The sequence below is a fragment of the Rissa tridactyla genome, chromosome 3 (genome assembly GCF_028500815.1).
Source record: "Rissa tridactyla isolate bRisTri1 chromosome 3, bRisTri1.patW.cur.20221130, whole genome shotgun sequence".
Lineage (NCBI taxonomy): Eukaryota > Metazoa > Chordata > Aves > Charadriiformes > Laridae > Rissa > Rissa tridactyla.
This window is the reverse complement of record NC_071468.1, coordinates 27,665,207-27,693,143: the sequence shown is the minus strand read 5'-3', so window position 1 is coordinate 27,693,143 and position 27,937 is coordinate 27,665,207. Positions and strand designations below refer to the sequence as shown.

Below are 27,937 nucleotides of genomic sequence, written 5' to 3'. Positions count from 1 at the left end.
AGATATTTCATGAGTACTTTTAAACGGCTAATTGAAGCTTCTCTCATTGCTAGGAGTTATTTCAGAACAGAGAAATAATGAAAAGACTCATACACAAAAACAGATCGATGGATCTGAAAAGAAATAATTTTAACTGCTTTCGGAATTTAACATGTTTCCTCTTCTAAATCTCTCTACCATATTGACTTTGCATTACAAATTACGTCTCAAAAAGCATAAAACACTCTCTAGTGTCTGAAAAGGGCTTACACAAAAATCATATTGGCATAACTGCAACAGTCACCTGAAGTATGGGGAAGTCCTGTTTTCAGAAACATTTTTACCGATTATCAGTGGGTTTGATGGAGAAATTTAAAAATAAAGACACGCTAATTTCAGCTTAAAAACACAGTCTGCCTAACGTTATATTAAGATGCTCCAAAGAAAAATATGGTTATTTTGAAAGGTATTTTGCAATGCCTTTCTTGGGGAATTTTCTTCCCCTCTGCTTAAGGCTAAGCACCTTAAGTTCCTTCCACAGAAAATGAAAGGTGGGGAGACGCTTCCCAAACAATAATTCAGGGACCTTAAAATTAAACTCCTATGCTAAGTTGCCCTCTACATGAGCCTTTCTTGCTCTTTCCATTGACTACAGAAGATTCTTCTTTCTAGAACACCTCTAGGAAAAGAAAAAAAAAAAGATTAAAAAAAAAGGGAAATAAAAGAAAAAAGGAAAAAAAGTGCCATGTGAATTCGCCCTTAAGTATCCACTACAGGAAAGAATCTGTATATTTCACTTTTGTAAGACACCATATGAATGACTTCAAATTATTATTTTCTAAATACAACCATATTCATAATAAAACCATAGTTTAAGAGTGTCGATTAAGTATTTCTCCAATAACACTTTTAAAATCAGTGTTTTCAACAACATAATTTTTTTAACTTACCATTCAAGAAAAGATTTTCAAAGTATTGTTTGCCCATTTATTATATGGGCAAATACAGACTATATAATACAGCCATAAAACCCCCATAAACCCATCCCAATATTTAAACAAATACAAGTCACATATTACCTCTTTCTCCAGATATGACAGCACAGATTCTGTCTCATTCAGAAGTGCAACACTGCATTTTCCCCTACACAAACATAAGGGAGAATTGTTACTTTGTAAAAAGTTCAAATTTTTAAGTCAAAAAGTTATTCGCAAGAAAATAACCTAGACATATTTTATAAACGTTTACACTAAAAATACAGTAAAACGCACTTTGCCATACTCTTAAGACATTAAAGTTAACATCAAAGCAACAAAATAAGTGTCTGTACTGACCCAAGTGCTCAAATACGTAAGAGTTCTACAGAACTGGGAAACAGTTTCAGAAACAGAAGTAGTGAAGAGCAAGAGGTACTATGGCAAGGAATAAATACACATCCAATTAGTAAAAAGGCCTGGATGAACGAAACATCACCTCCGAGTGACTCACCTCCAGTAGGTTCAGTGCCTAATCTGAAACAACACAAACTAGAACCAATATAAGGTTTTACCAATGGCCTGTAAAAATGAGGTATGGGATGATTTCTAGTAATTAATCATGGAATTCTATTCATTTCTCCTATGGCCACATTAAAATGCCGACTACCACATTTTTGTGCAGGTTGCCAGTAGAAAGCTTCCTGTTGTTCAGTGGTGGTACAGATCTGCCCATGTAGAACACATGTATACAACGCGATGGAGTTCGACCCCACTACCTGCACCCCTTATCTCTCCCCTCTCTCTCATCCCCTTCTCCCACAACATTCCTTTGGCCTCAAATTCCTCTGCCTCCAACTTCTCTGCAAATATTCCACAGAATTATTTTTAACAAATGGTATTTTAAAGAAACACACATAGATATGGATGAAAAAATGTTAAGCGTGCTGAATCATCTTGCTAGCAACTGGCATTTTTATGCTATCACTTTCAACTGAACTACCATTTTATAATAATATGTATTTATTACCCCTTAAATACATCACCTTGTATTTCATGCACCTAAGTTTCATTCTATTTCTACCAGTTCAGTCAGCATTTACCAGGAGGTTCCAGTGGCCTTACATATACGGCTATAGGACCCCTGCCCAGAACACCCTTCTGCCATGGAACAGACCAGCATACAAATATAGAAAAGATAATTGTTTGCAGAGACCTCCTTGACTTTAAGATAACACCAAAGAAGTTATTGTAAAAAGCATCGTTCATTTCAGTGAATGTTGACTGTTAAACTCAGCCATAAGCATTAGATACCAACTGTTAACAGCTCATCATTAAGCAAACATACCCAGCTAATGTCCTATTCCCTACCATTGCACATCATAGGAAACGGGGTTAAACCACTCATTAAATCTACAGTATATAACCTCCTGAACTCTGAGCTTCTCTTCATCTCCGTATTTGTCAGAAGAACCACGCCAAAGAGAAATGGTGGGAAGATGAGCAAGAAAAACCCGAGCACAATGCACAACAGCAGCGGAAAAGACACCTGCAGTAGAGAAGTAAGAAACCACCTCTATACTTGACCATGTCTTTGAATGGGTTTTGAAGCTTCTGGCCTTGATACTTCCAGAACACTCACTTCTAAAAAATAATTATATGTTGTACCATGAAGTTAGTTTGTCAACTTTATTTTAACGGATTTTTTTTTTTTTAGTGTTAAAGGCTAAACAGGAGTTCACCTTTCCAGTTTGCTTCTATTCCACATACCTCTAGTATGCTCTCTCTCTCCACTACAGCCTACTGCTATTTAACTCCAATTACTGCAGAGGCATTCCTTCACTGTCATTGTGACTGCAAGAGTATTTTACTGACTGACCTTATACCTTATTGCTGATAAATTCAAAAATGTCATTTTATTCCATTAAGAGACAAGATTAATCTCCCCAGCGCATCTTCTAAGTGATTCAGTTTCTATCTGATGTACACTTCATTGTACAGCATTTTAACCATCTAATGGCTGGAGTCAAACACACAGGTAACATTTTACATGCGTATATGATATTTCACGTGCATGACTAGAGGCTCAAAAAAAGACAATACTAGACACACAGTAGCAGACACCGCGCTAAAATGAAAAAGAGCATTTTAAAACAGGTACATTACATAAGAACAAAATTAGAAAAAATTATCTGTTACAGTTACCAGATTCTATAATCTAGAAACCTGAAATTCCTTATTAAAAATGATATAGAATCTTTACCAAACGCACAAAAGCCTACCATTTATGTATCTCCTCTTTCTCTTTTATTCCAACAGAGGAGAATCCTCTCAGCCTATTGCAAATCGTCTACTGGGTTGAATCAAGCATCTAGCTCACTGTATTTGTCTCTGGCATCTCTCAATCATGGATGCCTAGGAAATAACTTAAGTGAATACAAATTTGCAGTGATATGTCCCTAAATATTCTCCAATCACGACTGCACTCTGCACCCTTTCTTCCAATATTAATAATCAAAAAACCTTGGAGAGAAAGCTAATGTGGTTTAAACTACATTACAACAAGACCTAGAGTTATTTCTTTAAGATATGTACCTAAAAAAACATAGCTTTCTCCGAATTTAAATATAACATTACCCTCCTCACAGCATTCTGGAACTCCATTAATGCTTTTAAGCAATTTCAGGTAACTGGGACAGATGAATCTACATCAAATAAAGAATCAATATAACAGGATAAAATCTGAGGGGGGCAGATTTTAAAAACAGAGGGGGCAGCTAGCTACCTACAGAGATAGGTGAAAGAGAACATAAACTGCATTTACCAGGTTCTAAGATCAGTTACACACCAAAATAAAATTATATTCTCTTTGCAAAGACACTAGGGAAGTTTTGAGTATTATTTAGACTACGAGTACAATGCTAAGAGTTTCATTGCCATACTGGTGAAGCCTCCTGTCTGAGATGTGTCACAAAAACTAACCAAACGAAGGTAAAAATGACATGGAATTACCCAGCTTTCGTGAAAGAAAAAAAAAATAAAGATTGAAGAGATGTCTAATATTTATTCAGACATGAATCCAGAGATTCCTCCTCTTATCCCACTGTAATTCAAGCTTTATTCCTCCACAAAGCAGCATTCTTGACCTAACTGGTATCAAAAGGGTGAATTACTAGTAAATAGCATCAGAAGGGTTCAGCGATGTTAAGACTACATATCTGGTTTTGACCTTTTCCTCAAATTAAAAACATAGAGAAAAATTATTTTTACTTCCTACAGAATTAGGCAAAATTTATATCTTGTGTGAACGCTGAAGGAAATGTTGAGGGAAAGTTTTGGATACCTCAGCAATGTACAAGTAACTGCAAATAAAACAAAACCAAACAAACAAAAAAACCAAACAAAAAACCCACCACCACCCCCACAACAACAACAAACTTTAATGTCTTCACCTACAATTTAATTCTGATGAGACTAAGTTTTCCCTTCAGAATCCTTTCTGCTCTTAGATGTACTTTGTTTTTACAGTAGTCACAAATAAGAAGTTCTTCCACTGAGCTAACAATACCAACAAAACTTTTTATAGTATTAAAATCAGTCAGCAGTAAAAAGTGATTTAGAGGTCTTGCAGTAAAAGGAGACAACGAAACTTACCTATATATATGCTCACAGTATTACCAGCATCTATCATATAAACCACTCGGGATTCAACTGCTTCCCCTGTCCTAGAAACCAGAGCTGTAACTCATAACTTTATTTCTTTAAAGCACTAACCATACGAAAGCTGTTTTCATATGTTACACCTTCCTTCACTCCCATTCACTAGAAGCTCTTGTCCGCTTGTAAATTTTTTTATATTTTTCAGGTGACTCCACCATTTACAGCCATGAGGTAAGGGATGCCTAACGACCTATTTCTCCACACCAAGAACCTACTTCCTTACTTCAGTGAAGTCCTTTTGTTACAATATAGAAATAAGGCTCAAACACTTTCCAGAAAAATACTCTCAAATACTACTTTGGAAAAAATGCCTTAATGATTTTGTAGAAAAGGATTGCTTCAACAGCTCTAGCGGAAAGCCAGGTCCATATAGTCCCCATAGCCCCCAAAACCTAACCGTTTACAACTGAAAACGTAAAGCACAGAAACACAAATGAAGATTATAAGGAAACGGCAAGACATAGTAGTCATCATGGTAGCTAGAAGTCTCAATGCAGCAAACATAAGGATTATTTTTTCCCCTCCCTGTTTTGGGGAGCTACTTTTCAGGGGGTGGAAGTTTGTTTTTAGTTATTTATTTTTTTTAATGTGGAATGAAGAAAAGAATAAAAAGAAAGAACTAGAAAATAAATGGCAGCTTTGTGAGACACTCACATGTAAGATTGTCTTTGACAATTTGATAAGGAGCTAACGAAAATTAACACTCTATATGAGATGTCAGTGAGTCCTGAAGGACAGATTTCGAAGACAGTAACCAGAGATGGGACCTAACAGGCCTTGAAAAGTAAAGACAAAAACCACCACATTTGAGTGAGACCCAACAGAGGAATGAAAAACATATGGGAACATAATTCAGACAAGACCATGACAACGATCAATATTTAGAAGAGAGAAGTACAATAAGACTGCCCTTACTAACCTGTTCCAATAAAGACAACAAGACGATGATAACCAGCTCAAGAATTTAAGCTGAACAGAGAAAGTCAGACCAAGGCTATTATACAAGACAATGTTATGAAAAGATTTCAGTATAGCCTGATCAGACAACCCAGAGCAAGACACCCTATTATTCTCCAGAAGAATATGGATATGCATATCTGGGGAAAAAATAATGAGACTGCTTGTTTGAATTCTCTAGCTAACTATACTTTAGTAAGTTTTTTCTTAAAGTAATCAAAAGGATATTTACCGAACTGATGCAAACACTGATCTTTTAAAACTACCAGAATGAATCAAAATTAACAGCAACTGTTTAGATCTTTTAAAGTCCCTGTTTGTTTCGGCACAGCCTTTACTTTTAAACCAGTGGAAAGCTCTGCAATTCCTGTTCTGCTATTCTTGCAGGCTATTCCTTCCTATTTTCACCAGATGAGTAAAACAGCCCACAAGATAAAAACCTTGTTTTAATAAGGATTTATTGGGAAGGGAGGTATGAAAATAAAAATTACAGAAAAAAATTACACAAGAAACAGAACACTTAGTGCCTGTTAACCAGGAAAAACCATAGGAGTAGAAAAAGCAACCTCACGGGTACAGAATCATGCCATCTAAGCTTCCTGTTGTAAAGTAGATGCAGTTTGGGTGAGCCTGATGCGGTATAAGAACTCTCAAAACTCATTGCTCTGAGTTCCTATTCAGTCGATGCAACTTGATATGCATTGGTCATTCGGATACAAGTTCAAAAAGAAAATAATATATGCAGGCATGACTCCACAGACTTTGAAATTCTGCTATTAACAATTATTAATTGCCCTCCTGAATACGACAGAATGACATTGGGCAATTCTGTATGGATATACCAAGTGTCTCTTGCTGATCTTTATCAAGAAACATTGGTCTCTCAGTAGAGATTTGGAACACAGAAGTGTGAGTCACTAACTAGACAGTCTGAGAATATTAGGAAATATTATGCTTGTGATTTGATTTTAACATATGCTGTTATTTCAATGACAACCAGAGATTAAACTAAAAAGAAGAAGATGCATAATGAAGAGGGGTAGAAAGGTTTGGTGCAGGAGTAGAACTCGGGAGTAACCTTTCCCATATTCGGCATAAAGGGAAAGGGGAAAAAAAGGTACCGATATTAAGTAGAGGAGGAGAGGGCTACCTTAAATAAAAAGGCTTTTTCCTGAGCTGTCTTAAATGGGAAAGTGTTTTGAAGATTTCCAATCAAACAACTACTTTGAGCCAAGTCTTGATGCCTTACAAGCAGTCTAAATTGCAATGATGATCACCAAACCACAGACTGTGGAGTCCAAAGAGCTTCTGCTAATTATATGAACTTGATTCCCCAGTTACGGAAAGGCAATACGAAGAGTACTTGTGTATTTTACTTTTAAGCACAGGTTAAGGGGCACAGAATGATGCTGACAGACACATACCAACGTCTTTATAGCAAATTTCAAGTTCTCCAGATTGCAAAGATATTTACAACTGGAGAGCAAGCTACTGCACAACAGCAAAAACAAGAAAATAAAAGCATCATCATAGTGATTTAAACCTGCAATAGACCCCTAACTAAAGGTTGACTTTAAAAGTATTCAATCAATATCTAGAATTGACAGAAGAAAGATCTGCATTGTACTGATTCATGCTTAATTGGCTCCAGTTTGTCTCTGCTCATTTACAGACCTGTCTCAAACACAAGAAAAAAAAACACAACAAAAAACCCAACAAAACCCCAACATTTCATAGGCGAATATGTCTCCAACAAAATGATACCAATCTCCCAAACACTACAAGATTGTATATCTATGGCCAATAGATAGACCAATAAACTTAGTATCACCTTTTTAATGCACACTTGATCAAAGAAAATTAAAAACAGAATGCACAGCAAACTGATTTATGTACATCTAAATGAACCAGTAAATGCCTGCCATCTAAATATATGCATAGATCATATGGGTGGCCCAGGCTTTTTATGCTGCATGTGGCTTGTAGTCAAAAAATTCAGAGTTTTAATCTTAATTAGAGCTGGAGTGCTCATTTTGAGCACTCCAAATTGGTAAGATTTAAAGGCAGCCTCTTGGAGCAATCATGCATAACTGACATGGATTTAAAAGTAATTTGTAGATAATGGTAAAAATTTTTTGCCTATTCTTAAGGTTCCAACTTTTATATAGTTCTCTACTACTGTTGTCTACTCTAACTGTTGCCTAATCTCAACAGGAAAAAGCATTCCCAATGTGAAACAAATTTACAAAAGACAAAATCAAAGAAGGCTTTGCATTCAGTAACAATTTATGCAGATTATATGTTTAAACTACTATGTTGTTAGCTGAAGAGCCAAAGCATTCAACAACTCTGCTGGAAGATCTTACCTTAATACTTGTAGAAAATGTTAAGAAGTAAATGAATGGATCTATGAACGGACACACATTTGAAACAAGCTTTAACACGCTATCACTTAAAACTGGATTTACACTAACATTGTTCCAGTCTACATTACTGACTGAATCTTGTATTGTGTAGCTGAGAAGGGTCTGCAAGAAAACACTGAGTAGAAAGACCAAGGTAGTACTGAGTGCCATGGAGAGAGACAAATCTTTTCTTGGACTAGACACAGGAGAATGACATGTTTTGATATCTCAAAATAAGCATAGCCGTATATATACACTTTCTATATATATACACTTTCTATAAACAACTGTAGGAAGCTTGTCACTGGTATTTTTCCTCTGGGGATTAATTCATGCTAAAAAGTTACCAAAAAAAAAACCAACCCAAAAAAAACCAACAAAGGAGGCTGTTGAAGAATGATTTTTCAGCGTGACGTTACAAGGTCGCCCAGTTCAGAAGCAATGCACATCGCTCCATGCAACTGAACTTAAAACTTCTGCACCATATGAAAGACTCCTAACTTTGTAATTATGTCACTACAGGGAAATATGTACTGATTTTCAGGTATTTAAGTGACAACCTTCCACCAACAAATACACTTTTTCTTATGCTGTTATTAGTACTGGCTATTGACCATATGTGAAAACAAGATTCTGGCCCAGACTGAATTTTCATCTTAATTCACGTAAGAATTCTCCGAATTCTAGCAGAAAATAAATAAATAAATAAAGAAATAAAATAAGGCATGCTTCTAAAGCGCCTTTGTTCTAACTAAACTCAATCCAGAAATGAAGAATTCCTTTCTTAACAATCTAAATTATCAGGTAAGCACATGGCTATGCAAAGTAGAGTCACTCCTTAACCAGTCTGATTTATGCCAGAAAATAAATCAGGCTTATAAGGCTCAAAGTAAGCTTTGAAAAACTAGGTAAAATTTTTATCTCATATATACACACACACACACACATATATATATATGAAGTATATAAATCCATACATAAACCCTTCCCATAGGCTAGAAACTTCTAGTTTGCCAAGAATGCCAAAACTACAAATGTTTAGGTAATATCACAAATCCTACGGTGCAATGCCTTAAAAAGTCCCCAAATTTCTTCTATAAAATGACTTGCCCTGTCTGTCTTGAGCTTCAGATTATTTGGTCTGTTTTAAATGAAGGAATCCCACATTCAGAAAGAAGTACTTCTCTACACCTTAGTTGTCTGAAATAGCAGTATTAGTGAGTTCTGATGGGATCATGAAGAAGAAAACAGCACAAAGAAATCTGTATGACAGAACCGAGTCGTTTATCTAAAAGGCATCTAAAAAGCATCACACACTTATAGGTAGTTTTTAAGCGCAACATGTTTTTTTTATAAACTGCACGTACTTATGCTGCTTGTAATATGTCTACAAAGCGGTACCAATGAAAGTTCCTTTAATCTACCCAGCAGCTAAGGGATAATTTAAGAACAACAACAACCCTAAGAAACAAAAAAAACCATGAAAAACCAAGAAAACAAAACCAAAACCCACCAAACTGTAAAAAAAAAAATAAAATAAGACAGTGTGTTCTGGACCACACTACTGATGCGAATGATGTCAAAAGACACAGGGGAAAAAAAAAAAAAGAGAGTAAAAATGCATTAAACTACTACAGGGAACAATCTCAGAACTGAGGGAAACCAAGATTCTTATAGCTTGACAATTCAGAAGTTTGAGTATACGTTTTTGTATGCTTACATTTAAAACTATGCAGAGGCTCTAAATTTCTTGATAAAATTTAAAGAACTCTTCTCTCAAATTAAAGAACTCTTCTCATTATCAGACTATCTGGAAGCTCTTTAATGTCACTTACCCACAGGCATTCTGCAAAAAAAATTCACCTTCTCCCCAATTCACATTGATCAGCTTTTAATAAAATGATCTTATGCAATCACAATCTTTGAAAGGCTCACGAAGTCATTTCTGTGTGGGAGTGGCAGTAATAAACCAAGCCAAGAGCATCTTAAAATTGTTTGTTTGTTTGTTTTTTAAATAAAGGGTATGTATGAGAAAGACTCACAAGTTAGAAAGAACAGAAAATTTCAGAATCCGAGTTTAGAAAGTTTTTCTGAATTAAGGCCATAGCTATATAGAAAGCTTGAATTTGCTGCTTAGGCCAAGCAAGAAATTTAATCCTTTGAGAAACAGAAGAAACACTTAGTTCATCCAATGGCAGATTAAATAAATACTCCTCATTAAAGATTTAGGTGTAGATTTATTACAGTTACTTGAATAATCTCCATAATGACAAACATGCATATAATGTTCAGGTATCATACACAGCCACGTTGAGTCCAGACATCAAGCTCAGCAAGAGTTTCAGCATCTTGAAATTGTGCCCAAGAAAAGCAAAAAGTACTTAGTGAAAACACAGTCTCCAGGAGGAAAAAAAAAAAAAAACCAAAACAAAAAAACCAAAACTACCATGTGATCAGAATCCCTGCACTTATTAAAAAACACAGTGATACAAACGCGCACAATTAGCAACTGATAAAACTATAAAGAATACGGTAAATTATCCATCACTTGGAAATTTTTCAACCAAGCATGGATGCTCCACTGAAATATACAACTTAATTCAAACACAAATAGTTGGGATCACGTCAACAGTCACTGCACAAAATTGTGCAGTCTGAATCAGCTAAAAGAGCAACTAAAGAGGCCATGACAATCCCATACCGCTCTTCAGTCCCAGGGAAGAACTCCTAAAAACTTGTATTCAAACTTTAACTTATCAGAAAGATTGCTGAACAGAAGTAATTTAGCAAATTTCATTTTTATTTATTGAAGATAAATATTTGTCATTTTGCTGTAACTAAGAAAGAATTCTGACAAAGTAGTAGTTTATTCCTTAACCCTAACAAAAACCCAACTGTATCAACCAACTAAATCACCAACATGATAGCAACCAGATATAATTATATGTTTGAAATCGTCCTTCCCCTTCACAAACAGCCACCACTCTTTGGAACTTTTCCTCGTTCTCAAACTACTTTGACTTTAGTCAAAGTCTGCATATAAGCCTCTTTATACTTCGCATAAATAATTCCTATTTCTTTTTTGTTTTTTTGAAAGGTGGGTGCTATTAAAGTATAGAGCAGCCCAAAAGATTCACACCTGATTTTATTACAACATCTGAGAATGCCTCACTTATTTATGCTTTCCAAACGCTTAACAATAATAAAACACAAAAACCCACAACCCCAAGACTGAAACACAGGTTATTACCAAACAAGAACTAAGCAAAGATAACAAAATGGCAAGATGAACCCTGATGGATAAATTCTTCTACACAACTCACATGAAGTACTAAATCTAAAGGCATTTACAAGTGATCTTAGAACTTAATGCAATCTTTTACAGCAATCTAAATGTGTTTATCACCTATTAATTCTTGAGACCTTAACAATGAAAAATAAATTTAAAACCAAGTCAGATAAACCAGTGCATCCCTCCAACAAGGTAACCATTTGTAGATTTTTATACAAGGGACTCATTTCACCAGGTGCTAAGTTTTATGGTGAATTTTACAACACTGGCAAAGAATTTCACCTTTATGACAACTTTCAATGTTTCCCCCCCTGTGCTTTCTCATGCCTTTCCAAAATGCTGTATTTGGTAATGTTCAAATCTAGGAAAATCCAAGTTAAAGTACACAGCACTTCAAGCTCAAATCAACCCCTCTCTGGGACTGGTATTGCTTACAGGAGCCACCTGCATGAATTCTGGGTGCATTTACTGTGTGACATTAATGAAGGAGAGCACTCAGCGAGTATGGCTGGCAGTATAACTCTGTTACAAGAACATCTGGGATTATGGTGCCTGGAAACTGCATCTGTAACATGCAGGAATTAGGAAAGGAGGAGAATCTTCTCTGGAGCGGTGCTACCAACCTTACACATTTGAGCAGACAGGGGAGGGAACAGTTTCACTTATAACTTGACAAGTAGGCACTGAGGTAACAAATCTTGGTTTTGAGAGCCAAACTAGTACATCACATTGTACCGTACCACATGCCATCACTCCAGAATGGTACTGCACTGAGCTAGGCAATTATATCTTCTTAAATACATTCCACTGCAAGAACACTGTGTCCACAAGGCAGCACTGTCATGTTTAATTACTACTACACTACCAGCTTCTAATTCTTTTCTAAATCTGGCTTTTTTTCTGGTGCCAAAACTTATACCGCTTCCTAAAGCTACTAAAATGGCATAGTGACACCTAATGCAAACGGGAAACCAGATGAAGTCTAAAAAAAATCCCAGTATTTATAACAAAACAAATTATATCTCAAAAGAGTTACATATATATAACAACATTAAAAGTATGAGAATAAGGAATTAAACTGTATTTCAGTAATTCAAAAGCAAACAAACTACATCAGAGTTATTCAAATCTCAACATTACAGACCAAAGAGCTTCAGAATTAGATTTGCACATCAAAGAAATCTAACCTGCTAAAATAACTGCAAGGCATCTCAACTATAATGTAGTGGCACCAGGTGTATGAGACAATATGGTATTCGTAATTGTGAATTAGAATAAAAGTAGTCTCAGTCACAGGGTTGGGGGGAAGGGGCTGTAATTTTCCCTGCCATTCAGTTTAAAAAAAAAAAAAAAAAGTAAAACCAGTAAAGTTTAGAAAAGAAGAAAGACAAAACAAGAGCAGTAAAAGTATATTAGTAAAAAATAAATAAAAACATACCACACCAGGTAAATTTATTTTATTCTCTTAAATTACAAGCGAAAGTTTCTTTTCTTGGCTGAAGATGTCAGTAAAAGTTCAAGATCTGTAGCTGCCAAAAGAAACTACAGGTAGTTCAGCCTCCTCCATTCTCTTAAAATCACTTTTAGCTTTCTCCTCTTCCTTCCAAAGTGACTGAGGTTTCGTATTCTTACAAAATATTCTTGATGTATTACAAAATGTATTCTTGAGAGAACTGATCTCCATTCTTCATTCTCTACTATTTCATGGTACCATTTATTTCCTCCTGTAAATACAATTTTTCCTATCTTGGGGCTAAAACCACAGGTGGTAAGAGCAGAGGCCCACGAAATGGAGCTACTCAGGGTTTTATTGCATGAGTATCTGCTAGCTTTCTATATGGAGATGAGTGGCTTGGTAGACCAGTCACAGCAGTGAATGTTGTCTACCCTGATTTTAGCAAGGCCTGCAGTGTGTTCCACAGTGTCCTTTAACCAGATTGCTAACATCCAGAACTCAGTAAGTAGACAATAAGGCTGGAAAAAAAAACTAGCCAGACTACCAGGCTGTTGTAGTGAGTAGTACAAAGTCCAGCTGGCAGCTGGTCACTGCAGGCATCTCCGAAGTGCTGATACCGGAGCCAACAGTTTAACATCTTTATTAACAATCTGAACAAGTGAACTGAATACACTTTCAGCAAGTCTGCAGACGATACTAAACTGGATTTGTTCACTCTTAAGGTGTGACAACTAAAGGGAGAAATCCTACTGCTGTCTTCAATTATCTAATGAAAAGATATAAAAATAAGACAGAGTTGGGCTCCTTTCAGGGAAGCACAGTGATAGGACAAAAGGCAGTGGACAGCAGGTTTCAATACCGGAAATCCCTATTAGACAATGGGGAAATTTTCACCATTATGGTGGTCAAGCACTGAAACAGACACCCAGAGAGGCTGTGGAATCTCCATCCTTGGATATTCTGGAGCACTGACAGGAGGAAGCTGGAGGAGTACCACTCTCACAACATTTCTATCCTCTTTTACAGGACAAGCTAATTAATAAAAGTTATGAAAACTACTGAGAATCACAGAATCTAACCATTAAGAAGCTAAAAAGTTAAATAAGGAATATTTTGCAGTGTATTTTCCTTCTTGTGTCTTTTTAAAATAGAGTCAAGATTGTTAAAATGTCATTAAACTACATACAGCTTGGTTCAGAATTCGCGTGTTAAAGGTCTTAGTAACACGTGACAGCACAGCCCTACAGCATTCATCCCTTCTGAAAAGTCGATGCAAGTCATCACTCTGCATTTGCCTGCTGTGCAGTGCTGCATGTACTATGAATTCACGTGTTTTTCTGGCTTCTTTGTGAAGTACGTACTGGAGAACCTCTACTGTATTTGCTCCCCGAGTTGTGAGGTGAGAAGACATTTACAATACTTCTTCTATGTAATCTCTCTACAAAGAGAATACCTTATTTCGATATCTAAATGTCAAAGTAAGTAAAAGAAACAGCGCAGGATTATTATCTCTATGCTGTAGTTGGGGAAGCAAAGATTTGACAGTTAAATGACTTTCTCAAAGTCAGAAAACAAGTAGCTGAATCAAGCAGGGGAAATTAATACAAAAATTTCCAACTTCCAGTTTTTGTGTTGGCAGAGAGAAAGGTAAGCCACACATTTGCCAATAAGAGAGAAAATCTACAAGCAGATACAAATTGTTTCTCCTACTGGAGCACATACACTTTTTCTTTTGGTAGCTTCTAGTCATTTATGATCTGAAATAGCTGCGGAGGTGAGCTGGATGTAATGAGAAAACAGAAATTCCTTCAGAATGTAAGAGCCCTTGTTTTACATTCACTACACTCCCTCTTACCACTGGGCTCTTTCTTTTCCATTTCTAGGTACATCATCCCCAACCCCCTCAACACTAAAAGAATTTGCTTGACTGCTAAATAGGAGGCAACATGCGCACTTATATCATTTACAGAAGGATACCAACAAACACTTTTTGACCTTTAGCAAGCCTCTTCCTACATTAGCATCAGGGCAATTTAAAACAATACTTTAAATGCTGTTGCAACATTTAGCCAAACTCAATCATGACTTCTTCACATTTACTGAAGTAAGTTGGGGTAATTTTATTTTTAAATGCGCGCGGCCCTGAATTGCAGATCTGACCACTGAGTCACTGTCTCCTTTCCAAACCTATCTGTGGTTTCCCTGGGCAGACAAAATGGTCAAAGATCCTCCGGCCCAGCGTAAGAATATTTAAAAAAAAAAAAACTCTTGCAAAGTAGGAACAGACTGACTTTATACCACGTTATCAACTGATGCTGTAATTGGCAAGCCAGGGCTCTGAGACTCTTGTCCCTTCCAAGGCTCCAACATGAAGTAACAGAAGGAAAAACCAAAGGCAGTTCCAAGAAGTTCATGGGACAACCTGGCATGGCTCAGCTGTGATCAATCACATCCTTTTGCAAGATAACAGCTGAAGAGTTCAAGCAGGTGGGATACTGGAAGGCAATCCACCTCAACAGAACACACAGATAAATGATATTTACTTTTTCTTACCTGATATGCGTTGCCGGAAGGGACTCATACTGGCGAGAAAGGAAGAGCTCTCTGTGCTTCAACTGATGTTTCTGTTTATCAGTCAAATCAACCTCAATTGTAGTTTCAGACTCTTCTTCAACTTCTTCTGCAGAGAAGCAGAGCGTAGGTCGAAATTAACTCTGTTGCATAACACCATTACAGCCATTTCACTTGACATCCCCCCCACCCCTTAGCAACGTTCCTTAGTATTTCAAAGAAAAGATGAGTTTAACAAGACTACAGTTTATGTAACTTGACAGAATATTAAGTATTTTGAATTCTATACCTTCTACTTAAACTCTTAAAAAAATTATGCTCCTCTCCTACTGTACTACACGTTGATGTCTTTCACGCAGCTGTAAGAACAATCCTGACAACATTACTCATTCTTTTTTCAACTTCTTTCATCTGTTCCGTATTTTTTTCTCTGGGGGTGACTCTTGCTTGCTGAACAGTTTTGGTTCAGATTTTCTGTTGCTGATACTGGTATTACTAAAACTTTTACAGAAGTCCTGGGGAAAACCATACTTTCTAGGAACAGAAATTTACTAAACAAAATTGCAGTCTAAGACTGCCAAATCCTAGTCTAAGAAAACTGAAAAAGCCTACTGCCTTCCGTTATGCTAACCTTATTAGATACTGACAACAAATAGTAACACTTAAAATTATTTCTATTTTAAGCAAGACAGCACTATTTTAATCCAGAAGACAGCATGTATAACAGCAAATCATAAATTCCATAGTTCTTTTACAGTTAATATAACTATAAACTATCTTTTACAGTTAGTATAATCTGAAATTCTCTAGTATTACCTCGTGTATGATAAAACCAAGGAAATCATTCCCTTTTAAAAATTTAAACCAACTGGGAACATAAAGGAAGAAATAAAAGCAGATACTAGAATGCATCGCATACAGAGTTAAAGAGCAACGTTCACAGTGGTTGTTAACATGTCATACGATGACAGGCTCTCCAAAATGGCTACCCTGGGGTCTCCATGGCTGAAATCCGCCTTCCCAGTGGATTCTTGGGACATGAGGAACTTGAATCTATACTTCCTCTAGCTTCCCAGAAAGGATAAAAAGTCTCCGTGAAAATTGTATGTAAAAAATACAGACACTTTAATAACCTCTCTAAGACGCGTCAATTTTCTACCTGCAAAATTATCCATCAGCTGCAAAACGAAGTCTACTTTATAAAATATGTCTCAGAAATTACATGATGAATCCTCAGCACTAGGTAGTATTTCTCATAACTAACTACAACAGATCACCCCATCCGCTCTTCCAACAATAACCATTTTTATGAACAACCAACACACTATCTCAAAACGAAGCCTGCCTGCATCCTCGTGGTAACCACAGTTCTCTCCAAATGCAACACTTTATTCTTTTTTTTAATCAAGCCTGTGTGTAGCTCACTCCACTTCTAATAGTTCTTTCCACAAAAGATATAAAACAATACATACACTCCGATATAACCAACTTCTTCAAACCCAATTCCATCCACTTTAACTCTATCCTCCTGTAGACCCCCCCAGCCCCCCTTCCTTGTTTTGGCATATTTTGTGGGAAAATACAATAGGAAAAACAAAAATGAAAACAAGACTTCCCCCAGTCTCACCTGAGGCCCCCCACCTCACCTGACACATGTACAGGTTCAAGTCAGACCACAACTCAGTTCAGAATTATTCTGGCATCAATAATACTAACAATAAATAAAGCTTAAAAAAATCCGCAGAAAGGCAAAGAACTTTTTTAATTAAGCAAGTAACTAAAGAAAAAAGTACAAATTAATATTAAAAAGTTCGTGTTTCAAGCAATTAATAGCTACAACTGCTTATTACAGTAAGTGACCATTACAAGCTACGTTTGTATTTCAAAGTTCAAGCATTACTATTTCTTCTTGAAGTACCACGACATGTCAGAGGTTGCTTTATTGGTTTTTTGTTTTTTAATAAATGCACTGCTGGTACTATTCTACAGGTCCAAAGTTCTCGGTTGGCTATTTATTTCCTCTCTCCTTCCTGAAAAACATCACAGCAAGGTAATCATGTGTTATAACCATCTGAAAAACAGCTGACAACAAACAGTCCTTTAGAAAGCAATTTAGGCATCCAAAGACACGTGTCTGGGACCATTTTAGATTGACATATCCAAAACATCTGACTGCAGATATGGCACAAAACACAGGAGAATACGTACCATTTTAAAGTGGCTGCAGGGAGACAGAGACAATATTCCAGAGAGTTTAAAATGGCTTTAGACACCTAGACAGCTATCTTAATAGCTCCCTCAGAGTAAGAATATAAATTAAAAAAATAATTTTTTAAAAACACCAAAATTTTACTCATATATTTATTGTACTAATCTTATGTAAGCCAAGAAAGTGTTGATCCAAGAGCCTGAATCCGAAATTTAATGTCTCTTACACACATCTATTAAAACACTCCAAACCTAGACATGAAACCATGTAACTTTTTCTGTTGTATTTTTAGAAATGAAACATACATGTTTTACTCATGATGATCTGACAAGCTCAGCAAGTAGAACAAACCATGGCCAAACACAGAACAGTTCCACTCTTAACACAATTTACCACCAGGATAATTTTACAATTTTCTTCCTCAGCATTAGAATACAAAAACAATGCTAACAGTAGTATTAGCATTTATAAATAGAAGTAATAGCTTGCCCCAGCAGTAACACAAACCTGTACCCAGAAAGGAAGCACTGGAAAGCATAAAGTGAGAAAATGAGAAAACTAAATTTGCTTGATGACAAATATAAATAGAAAACCAATTTGCTTGGTGGCAATACAAAGAATTCTGCATCTCAACAAACCTTTAGGTAGCTGCTTTCAAACCAGAGTTTTGCACAGATTAGGCCTTAACACCCACTAGAAGAAAAATGGTGAAGAACTTCCAGTACTTGTAGAGGTTTCTTCACCTCTTTGACTCAGATTAGCAACATATGTGAAGTTTAATTTGCCATCCAAGGAGAGGTTATTCCTGTCAAAAGGAGGGAAATGGAGGGTACCTACAGAAAGTCATGAAGTAGCACTAAGCTAAGCATATTTTCTACACTCAGGAAGAGAAATAAAGAAGCGATTGGCTCAGAGTGAGCAAATATTTTAATGGAGCAATATGGTGATGACATACACAGGCTTTATCATTGCAAGATTATAACGAAAACAAAATTCAATTTAAAATTTTTCAGTTTAAAAATATGTTGAAAGTCTTAGGTATGACTACGAAGATGAATACAATCAGTTTTTGAAAATGACGCAATCCCTGTTAGGCCTTGAGCAAAGTTTAAGATAATGCTGGTTTGTAGTACTTTTCCTGGTTTATGAGAAATATTTCATTATTTAAAGGAAAAATCCTGGAGAGCAAAAGCAGACATCTCCAGTGAGCTTTTAAAAGCTTTAGGCCTATTTATTATACATGGGCTTTCTAATCAGCAATTGTAAATACTTACTTTGATCCTGCAAACCAGAGTGATTTGGTGATACTTTCAGCGGCAGCGCTGCAGACATAGCCTTTCCCGTTTCCCTCTGACATAAGTAAGACTTAACTGACAAGCAAGCAATGAATACTCGGAAGAAACTGTAATTCTCACTCATTTTACGTATGTGTTACTACTTTTAAAAATGCGATAAACTCTTTTTTTTCCCCTCTTCAATTTCATTTGTGGGATTCACTGGTAGAAAATGCTGGTGTTCTTAGTGAGCATAAGAGACAACCGTCCATGCCACCTAGGCTTCATATACAGTGTCTTTGTTTATCGTTAAGTAATGAGATGACTCAAGCTTGCCACTAGGAAGAGCTGCTTGTTTTTACAACGGAAATAAAAATAAACTGAGGGAAAGTGTCTAGAAACACAATACACCCATTTAATATAAAGTGGTTTAAAAATAGCTAAAATAAATCCTGAAAGGCATTTAGAGGTTTAAATGAGACTCAAACCACTCTATGGTGAAACTAGCAAACAGCTAGCAAACAATTAAATTCCCTTTTAACAAATTACTCTTTCTTAACTAAGTCAAAATAACCCAACATGTGCTCCTCTCATCTACTGCAACAGAAAGTAAGAGACATTAGTTTAAACACTGAAGGCTGTCTTCAGGGAGAGGGAGTAAATCTTCAGTTTCAAAAGGAAGAATAAAGTTCTCCCTCTACTGTCACCAAACCGCTGACTGTTATTTTCAGCTAGAGGTTGGCTGGATCACAAAACCATGGAAACGCAGAGTAGTTCAGGGCTGAAAGGGGGCCTCCAGAGCTCTCTAATACAAACTCCTCCTCAAAGTAGACTCAGCTGTGAGGTCAGCCCAGGTTACTCAGCATTTTATTCAGTTGGGTCTTGAAAACCCCTGAGGGCCACATGACCTCTCCAGCAACACAACCATGGTGAAAAAGCTTTTCCTTATATCTAATCTGAATCGCTGTTTCAATTTAGTCACTGCGAAGAAACCAACTCCATCTTCTCTATAACCCCCACACAGGCACTGGGAATCCACCTCCTCCCCAAGCTAAACGGGATCAATTCCCACAGCCTCTGCTAGCAGGGCAAGTGCCCACATTGTGGCCTCTGCTGAACTTACTGCAATTTATCAGCAACTTTCCTGTATCAGGGGTCTAAAACTGGGTGCAGTACCTAGATGTGGTGCAACAAGTGCTGAATAATCAGGGGGGTAATTACTTGCCTTAATCTACTGGCTATGTGCCTGGTGATACAGTCCAGGATGCCGATGGCCAACTTTGCTGCCAGGGCCTCGCTGTCTGCCAGCATCCCCAGGGCCTTTCCTGCAGAGCTGCTGGCCCAAGCCCCTCTGTTCTCAGCCCATATCCCTGGCAGGGCTTTTCCTTCCCAGGTGCAAGATTTGGCATTTGTCCCTGTTGAGTATTTTCAGGTCCTTGATATCCCATTGCTCCTGCTTTCTAGGAATCCCTGGCTACCAGCTCTTCCCTCAAGCGTATCACCTGGTCACTCCCCCCAGTGTGGTGTCACCTGTGAACATGATGGGAGCATACCACATTGCTGTTCCCGGTCACTGATAAAGACAGGTCCCCGTAGAGATCCCTGTGGGACTCCACACACAGTATGAATCCTTAACCACCACCCTCTGACTCAGACCATGCAATTGGTTTTTTTATTCACCTAATTGCCCCTTAACCCAGATCAATTCCGATTCCCTAGCCTGGTGTGCCTACCAAAAATGTTAGTGCTGGCACAAAGGAAAAAAGCAGGAATAAGTGACTTAAACTGGAAAGACGTGAAACCAAGAACCACTCCTTTCAACAGCAGCACGGACTGACGCTGAATTAAATGAGCAGTGCAACCAAAAACTGAGATGCGTTAACTTCCTACCTCTTAAACTTAATTGCTTCCAATTTTGAAACCATATCTCAGCTTAGCTGCATCCGGCTTATGCAAGCTTAAATGGAGAGATTTAAATCACTACCACAATTTCTGGAGTTACAGCAGTTTCACCAAGTTTGTTAAAACACCTTTAAAATTTTATTAGGTCAGTGTAAATTTCAGTTCAAAGAATGCCACTAAGCCTTACTGTCAGTATGGTTTCTAAGCTTTTTTCCTTTCCTGTATATCTTTTTCTTCTATACTCGGCCCTATATACATCCCAGGTATTGCCAACATATTTAAAAACCTACAGATAAAAAGCCGAGAACGCTGAACAGCAGCAAGTTTACCCCACATCAAAGCAATGATGGCTGTGCGTAAGTCTCTTTCAAGCTTAGCTAGTTGTGGCAAAAACATCAAGTGTGCATTTGGCAGTTAGATGCTACAGCAGTAAGAATTATAAATATAGGTTTTTGAGGGAGAGGGAGTAAATCCATTTACTGCCAAAATGAGTACAAAAGAACATTAAGTCTAACCATCTGAACAACTCTATTCAGACTGTGAATGAAGAACTCGCTGAGGTGAGCAGCTGGCCAATTTGCTCATCTGTGTGAGGCTTCCTGCCACACGTTGTGTTGTACTAACTTAGTTGTGATACTTAAGACCCTAGCGCTGTAGTAAAGCACTTTAATCAACTTTGTGAGCTAGACTATGCAACGGTTATACTGTCAATTTGACTGAGAAAGCGTTTACCAAAGCTGAATTAATCAGCTTTACTTGCACCACGTCTGTTAGTACAATGTTCAGATGGCTGTTCGAATATGTAACACCAATTTGGTATTTGCTGTTACTGTCAGACAGGATTAGAAATCTAAAGCACAATTTGTATGGATTATGAGTCATTTAGTTAGCATATTACTATCTAAAGTGTGAATCTGAGCAATTCTGCAGGTAGGAAAAAAAGACCGATAGTTGTGTTTACAAGGAACAGGTGTACTTTTAATTCCTATTGTACAGCACAAGGGGTTATCCAATTTTCTCACACAATTTTCCAGGTGATCCTCCCTCCCACACCACCTTGTAATTATTCTTCTAAAGGAGGTCACAAACCAAAAATAATTATACTGCACAACCATTAAGAACTAATATGCCACACCTACTCTCCAATAATAGAAATTATTTCTAAAATCATGCAAAAGGGTGTTTTTGAGTAATTCCAAGTAGCATGTTACAATAGTAACAATTCCCAGGATGACAGTCAGTTATAAGCAACTGGGTAACTATCTCATGTTTATCGCAGGCCTGCAGCAAAAATATTTAATGAAAACTACCACAGTTTTCATCACCAGAAACTCCGCCTTCCAAAACTTGATGGGTGGGTTTTTTGGATAACTGGTTTTGGAGATTTCTGAGAGCAAGGAACTCATGGGTGGAAGGCAGGGAAGGATTACCTTCATAAGTAGTATGAATCACGATGTGCTACATTAATAAATATATCTTAATAAATTAAATGTGACATGAATAAATACAAGAGTAAGCACACTAGTTTTTTAATCCTATCATTCAGCACTGGAAGCTAGCTTATGACAACACTACAGAACAGAACGATCCCATAGAAGCATGAAAATAATGACACGCAGGCAATGATGAAAGAGCTGGCAATTCTGTTATCATAAATCTGAAGTAGATTTTTCCCCGCTCTCCCTCTTACCTGGTTTCTGTCTCACCTATTCAAATGCAAACTCTTCCAAACGAGAAAATACCCCGTTACAGGGCTCAAAATGTGTTTGGTCATGTGTACACCTGTCTGAACTGTAGCAACCTGTTGCAGCATGTGTGGAGCAACAGTCCTGCACAGTGTTTCTTTAAGCAGCTCGTTAGTAGCAGCGAGCAGTAGACTCAAAATTGTGCCATGGACACAGCTATTTCCAATATGATGAATATTTTCAAGGTCCAATTACTGGTATCCAGCTCATCAGATGAATCAGAAACCAATTAGTAACTTTTCGAAAATGTAAATGAGTTTAGAGCTGTGGTGGGAAAGAAAGTGGGAAGTTTTATTCTAACCTCAAATCCTGGCTGGCAGACCACCCTACAGAGCATGGGAATCTGACACTGCCTAAAAAATCATTTTTTAGATCTATCATCTGGCTCAAGAAATACAAAGGCTACCTGCAACAATTGCCATGTAACCTGCATGAATAATTATTAGACCTGATTTTGAGTAAAAGGGAGATCAGTAGCTTTCATTTTCATGAGACTGATGCTATTAACAACTTTTCCCATCACTTGGATTTTCATCATTTCCATACAGACCTCCTGCTCATAGTATCTTGTTAAAACACGATGGTCTTTCCTTTAGAATAGAAAATAGGTGTGCCTGATGCAGTTAGTTAACAAGTTGCGTAGTTGCCTCTCCTTAATAAAATGCATTATAAATATTAAAAAAAAAAAGTCATGTAGAAAACTAAGAACACCAAAAATCTCTTAAGTTTTCTGTAAGAACCCAGAGTCCACTTTTAAGATCTACACAGGCATTTTCTTTCACCGCACGACAATAACCACAGAGCTTCAGAGACCTGAACTGCTTTCTAACATACAATTCACATCCTCAATAGCAGAACAGCTTTTAAAAATTTGTTGGCAGAGACGAAAAGGCACAGATTGTACAAGCACCCTCCTACCCCTACTCAGAATGGCATATGATTCTGCTTATAAAATACAAATTATTTATCTTCTACAGTCTCTCCTTCCAGAAGGCTGAACTTTGATTGATTTTTTGCAGGGAGGAAAGAAGTAGTAGGAAAAAAAAAAGGAAGAAAAGGATTTGTATATCCTGTTCTTGAATAAACTTAACCAAGACACATTAAAACTCTACGTGAAGGATTTTAACATGAGAAGAATGTTATCCAAGACAATGTCTGCTCAATGCCAGCAAGGTAAGAAAGCTTTTCTGTTTATAGACCTCACGAAACAAGCAGGAAGAGGGGTTCACTCACTCTGAAGGTCTACATAAGACTTAAAAGTTCATTTTTTTCCATCTTCAGCTATGCTAGAGATTTATCTTACAGGGTGTATTACATCCTTAATGCATATACAGAGATCTTAAGACTCTAATTAATGAGAACTATACATATGAAATGAGAAAGTATAAACACATACGAATACAGGTATTACTCGAAATTATTAAAGTCTCTTAATTTATTAATTCTGATGCTGGTGGGGAAAAAACAAGCAGAACAGCGTAAGAATAAACATCACACTATTAACTATTCAAATCTTTAATACATATGCCATTTTTGCCATTTTTCTTTAAATAAATGGAAATAAAGGTCAAGTAAACCAAGTACTCTCAGTACTTTCTTTCGTAGACAACACATTCAAATACCATGTTTGTTACAGTATGATGTAAAATATCAGAAAATCATCATTTGCTCACTTCATACATATTGAATATTCATTATTCTGATCCTGGCTTTTTTTCCTCTTATTAAGAAAAAAATTAACAACAGGAAAAGAAAGGAAGGAGCAGTATGAAAGTACACAAAGCTAGTCACCCTTTCAAGGCAAAAAGAAATATAAAAGCTGTCCATGTATCAAAGCCCTTTTTCTTGTATGATACTTGGCAACTGAGTCCTTGGCCCATTGAGGCCCCACTGAATAATAGCATCAGGATTTCACTCCTGACAGCAGCATCAATCAAATGATCTGCCCTAAAGGAACCGTCACATAGCAAAGGGCCACAGTACCCCATAGGACTAGGTTACAGGTCACTGACCCTGCCAACACTAACGATTTCTGCACTGGTTTAAGCCAAAACAAGGCTGCACTTTTAATACAGGAAACTGAAACACGACTCTCTTCAGCGTTGCGTATCACTGTCACAATCTTTCACAGAAACAAGAACAGACAAATGAAAATTGAAGTCTATCAGTCAGCATATCAAAAATGGGAAGACTGCTAATTTAGTCGTGCTGGGTTTTGATAGATGCTTAACCTGTTGCACAAGTAGAAAAGGCACACGCACCTACATAACCCCTGGATGTATGCAGATAGAGCGCTCTATGCACAGCCCAGCAACTACGCAATCTGCACGGTGAAGGCATCTTACGTACCATGAGAAATCTGCAAAGAAGTTTTAGATTCAGACAGTGGGTGACAGTCAAAATGAACTAGTTAGCTCCCCAAAGTCTTTTAGGAATTTGGTAATGTAGAACAGGCTTTTACCGAAGAAAAAAACTGCACTTTTACCACTCAAACTTGTTTTGCTCATGGGAGTGATATATTCTACGTTAGTATAAAGTGTCTCTCTGCAAGGATCCTTGCAGAAGTACTTGTGTAGCACATCAAAATCAGAATTAAAGCAGATTCGCACTACAAATCTTCCCTTGCTCAGAGTTATAAACAGTAGCTGAGGTGAAAAACAAAGTATTGATCAAACCGACAAATCACATCGCTGAAGAGCACAGCCGTTCCAGCCACCCACGGCGATAATCCATGTGGTTTGGGGCATGTCAAACTCAATACATATGGTAACTTTGAGCCCATATCCCGTTATTTGTGCAGCCTACATTTAACAAAGAATTTACAGACAAACCACGGAAGTCCTTTAGTTATTAATCTGATCTGATACTTCTACCTTTTGCATAATACCTCACGCCATATACACTCAGCACTGCATGAATCAGCTTGGGTAGGAAGCACTACATTCGTTCTCACAGAGTGCTTTGCCCAAGCTAATAAACTCCATCTTTGTCATCGTGTGTGAAGTTACTGGCATGCATAAGTATTAATTACAGCGGACAACTGCAGACTTCATTCCACTGCATGGTATAGACATTCAAGAATTATTGCTAGTAAGCCCTTAAATCATCAGGCCTGATTCCCGATTCATACATTTAACTGCCACTGCACGATGGGAAAAAAAGTCTTTCTACATTAATAGTGAGTTTACATCATTCAGATTTGTAGGCAATATAAACTACTGATTCAATTAGACTATCAGAGAACTCTTTGAAGATGTAAAATGCATCTCTAATTGGAGCTTTACAGATACAGATAATCTAGCAATGTTTTTGTAGTCTAAAATTTATGCCTCAGGTGCTTTGGTACAGTGCACTGGGAAGAAACTGGGAACAGTCACTTAAATTATGAGCCAAGAAAAAAAGAAAAGTAGAACCATCTGAGATTATGGCAACCTAGGAGGTGTGAAATATCCTATTTATTGTCATGACACAACAAATTATGATCAATAATATCAATTTAAATGTTACTAGTATTTTTGAGATCATCGAGAAGACAGTGTAGGATCACTGGCCTGCACAATTAACAAACATAAGGAGGCAAGAAAGTTAGCAGCTGAGAGATGACAGTTATGTGTTTTCCACAAATCAAAAGAAACACAGAACAAATAGTATGGCAATACTGATGCATATATTTAAACTTTACCATGGGGACATTAATGCTAAGAAACACAGGGAAACAGAGAACACACAATGCTTTGGCAGTTTTCTGTGAACACTGTCTCCTTCCAACAATTCAAAGTGTGAAGAATTTATTTTGAGTAGAGCTCAAAAAAGTGCCACCTTTTGTAGCCCACCGGCTCCCTCCCTACTGAGGAAACATACTAAATAAATAATTCCAGTAATTAAGCAATAAAAATAAGAAGCTGAATTTCAGATACCTATTAAACAGCTTCAAGTATAAAAATGAACTGATATTTCGCAGCTTTCCACTCTCCACAGCAAGTTCACGGAGTCAATCCAGATTTTGGTTTTAGTTTGGTTTTACATTCACAGAGATTGGCAGCAATGCGTTCAAGCCTTTTAAATTAAATGTTCAGAAAATAAGGTTTTTGAATTTAAAAAAATCTAGGTATGGCTGCCCAAAATTATAAATCTACTCTTAAGAGGTCAAAAGATGAAACTAGCAGTTACTAGCTAGTATGCTAGTTCATGCAAAAATTCAGAGGCAGTTACACAAACTAACTGCATAGCGTGGACAATGTTTTTATATGTGCAAAATTCTACATACCCAAACCACTTATACTCAGGTGAAAAAAGTGCATTTATGCAAGTTTTCCACCAGGGCTAAGAACTCCTAAACTTATGAAATTAGTTGCACATCCATTCATTCCTTTAAGAGAAGATCATTAACATTCACAATCTAACAAGACATTCTGCACCAAAGATAGTCTGAATGGCCACAACAGTTAATAATTCCACAATATACTTAGAGATGACAGTAAACTTGTTAATGAGACAATATATACTACAATTAACTCCTAATGCTAAAATGTCATTCACAGAAAAAAAACTCAGATATGGCCAAAAGCAAAAAGCTCCTCATTACTCTTTATTGCTTTTACTGTTGAGAAAAAAAAATAATTTACAAGTATGCAGTTCTTGCACAAAAATCAAATGAACAGAACACATAATTTACGAGACTACCCAAAGTGCCCTTGAAAAGGATAATTGGGAGCCTTGAGACAAGTTTCTCCTTGGTGACAAGGCTGTAATTTTGGATAAGGCTTGCTCTATTTCAGCAACTTCTGAATTCCTCCCCCCCCCCCCCAAATAAATTACATCTGAAGGCATTCTCTTGTGTAAATGTTCCCCTGTCTCAGGAGATCAAAAAGGCCATCTCTTCCTCACAAAAAAAGCCAACCCTACTCCTCAAGCTCATTTTCAGTGAAAGTGATAGTTACAGTAATATAAAAATACTTCAGCATAAAAGCTACTCTGCCACTGATTAAAGAATTTGTTATCTGTATCATCCCTAAATGCTCCTCCTAGGGTGTGTTTCACCCACATCATAGACTTCAGGATCCCCAGGAGCAACACAACCTACTTGAATTTGCTAGTGTTTAGTTTACGTGTCTCTATTATTGACTGTAAATAAGTCAACATGCAAAATTCCAGTCTCAAGCAAAACAGCCATTGGAACTCATTCTAAACTTTCCTGGCTTATTATATTTGGTTTTGTCTCTTTTCACCATCCCATCTTCAAAGCAAACCCCATGATCTTCTAAATCAATGATCTCCTGAAAAGAGGGCAGATATGTGAGGTCAAAAATAATTTTCTCCTAATTCTTGGGTATTCACCAAGGGAACGGGGGATGTGGGTGGAGAGAGATGAGAGGGCCAGAGACACTAAGCTGCAAACTAACACTAGTTTATATTTACAGAAGCCTTGAGATTAGGAAGGTAGTATCTCACTG

General features: G+C 37.0%; 1 protein-coding gene across 1 annotated transcript in view; it reads right to left on the bottom strand.

Annotated features, from left to right (window-relative positions):
- The window catches only part of MTA3 (metastasis associated 1 family member 3), an 87,323-nt gene that overhangs the window by 48,066 nt on the left and 11,320 nt on the right, over positions 1–27,937 (bottom strand). Inside the window, exons 4-5 of the mRNA XM_054196425.1 lie at positions 15,337–15,463; positions 1,059–1,122 (exon numbers count right to left, since the gene is read on the bottom strand). Of these exons, the coding sequence (XP_054052400.1) occupies positions 1,059–1,122; positions 15,337–15,463 (191 nt within the window). The remainder of the gene's footprint in view (positions 1–1,058; positions 1,123–15,336; positions 15,464–27,937) is intronic.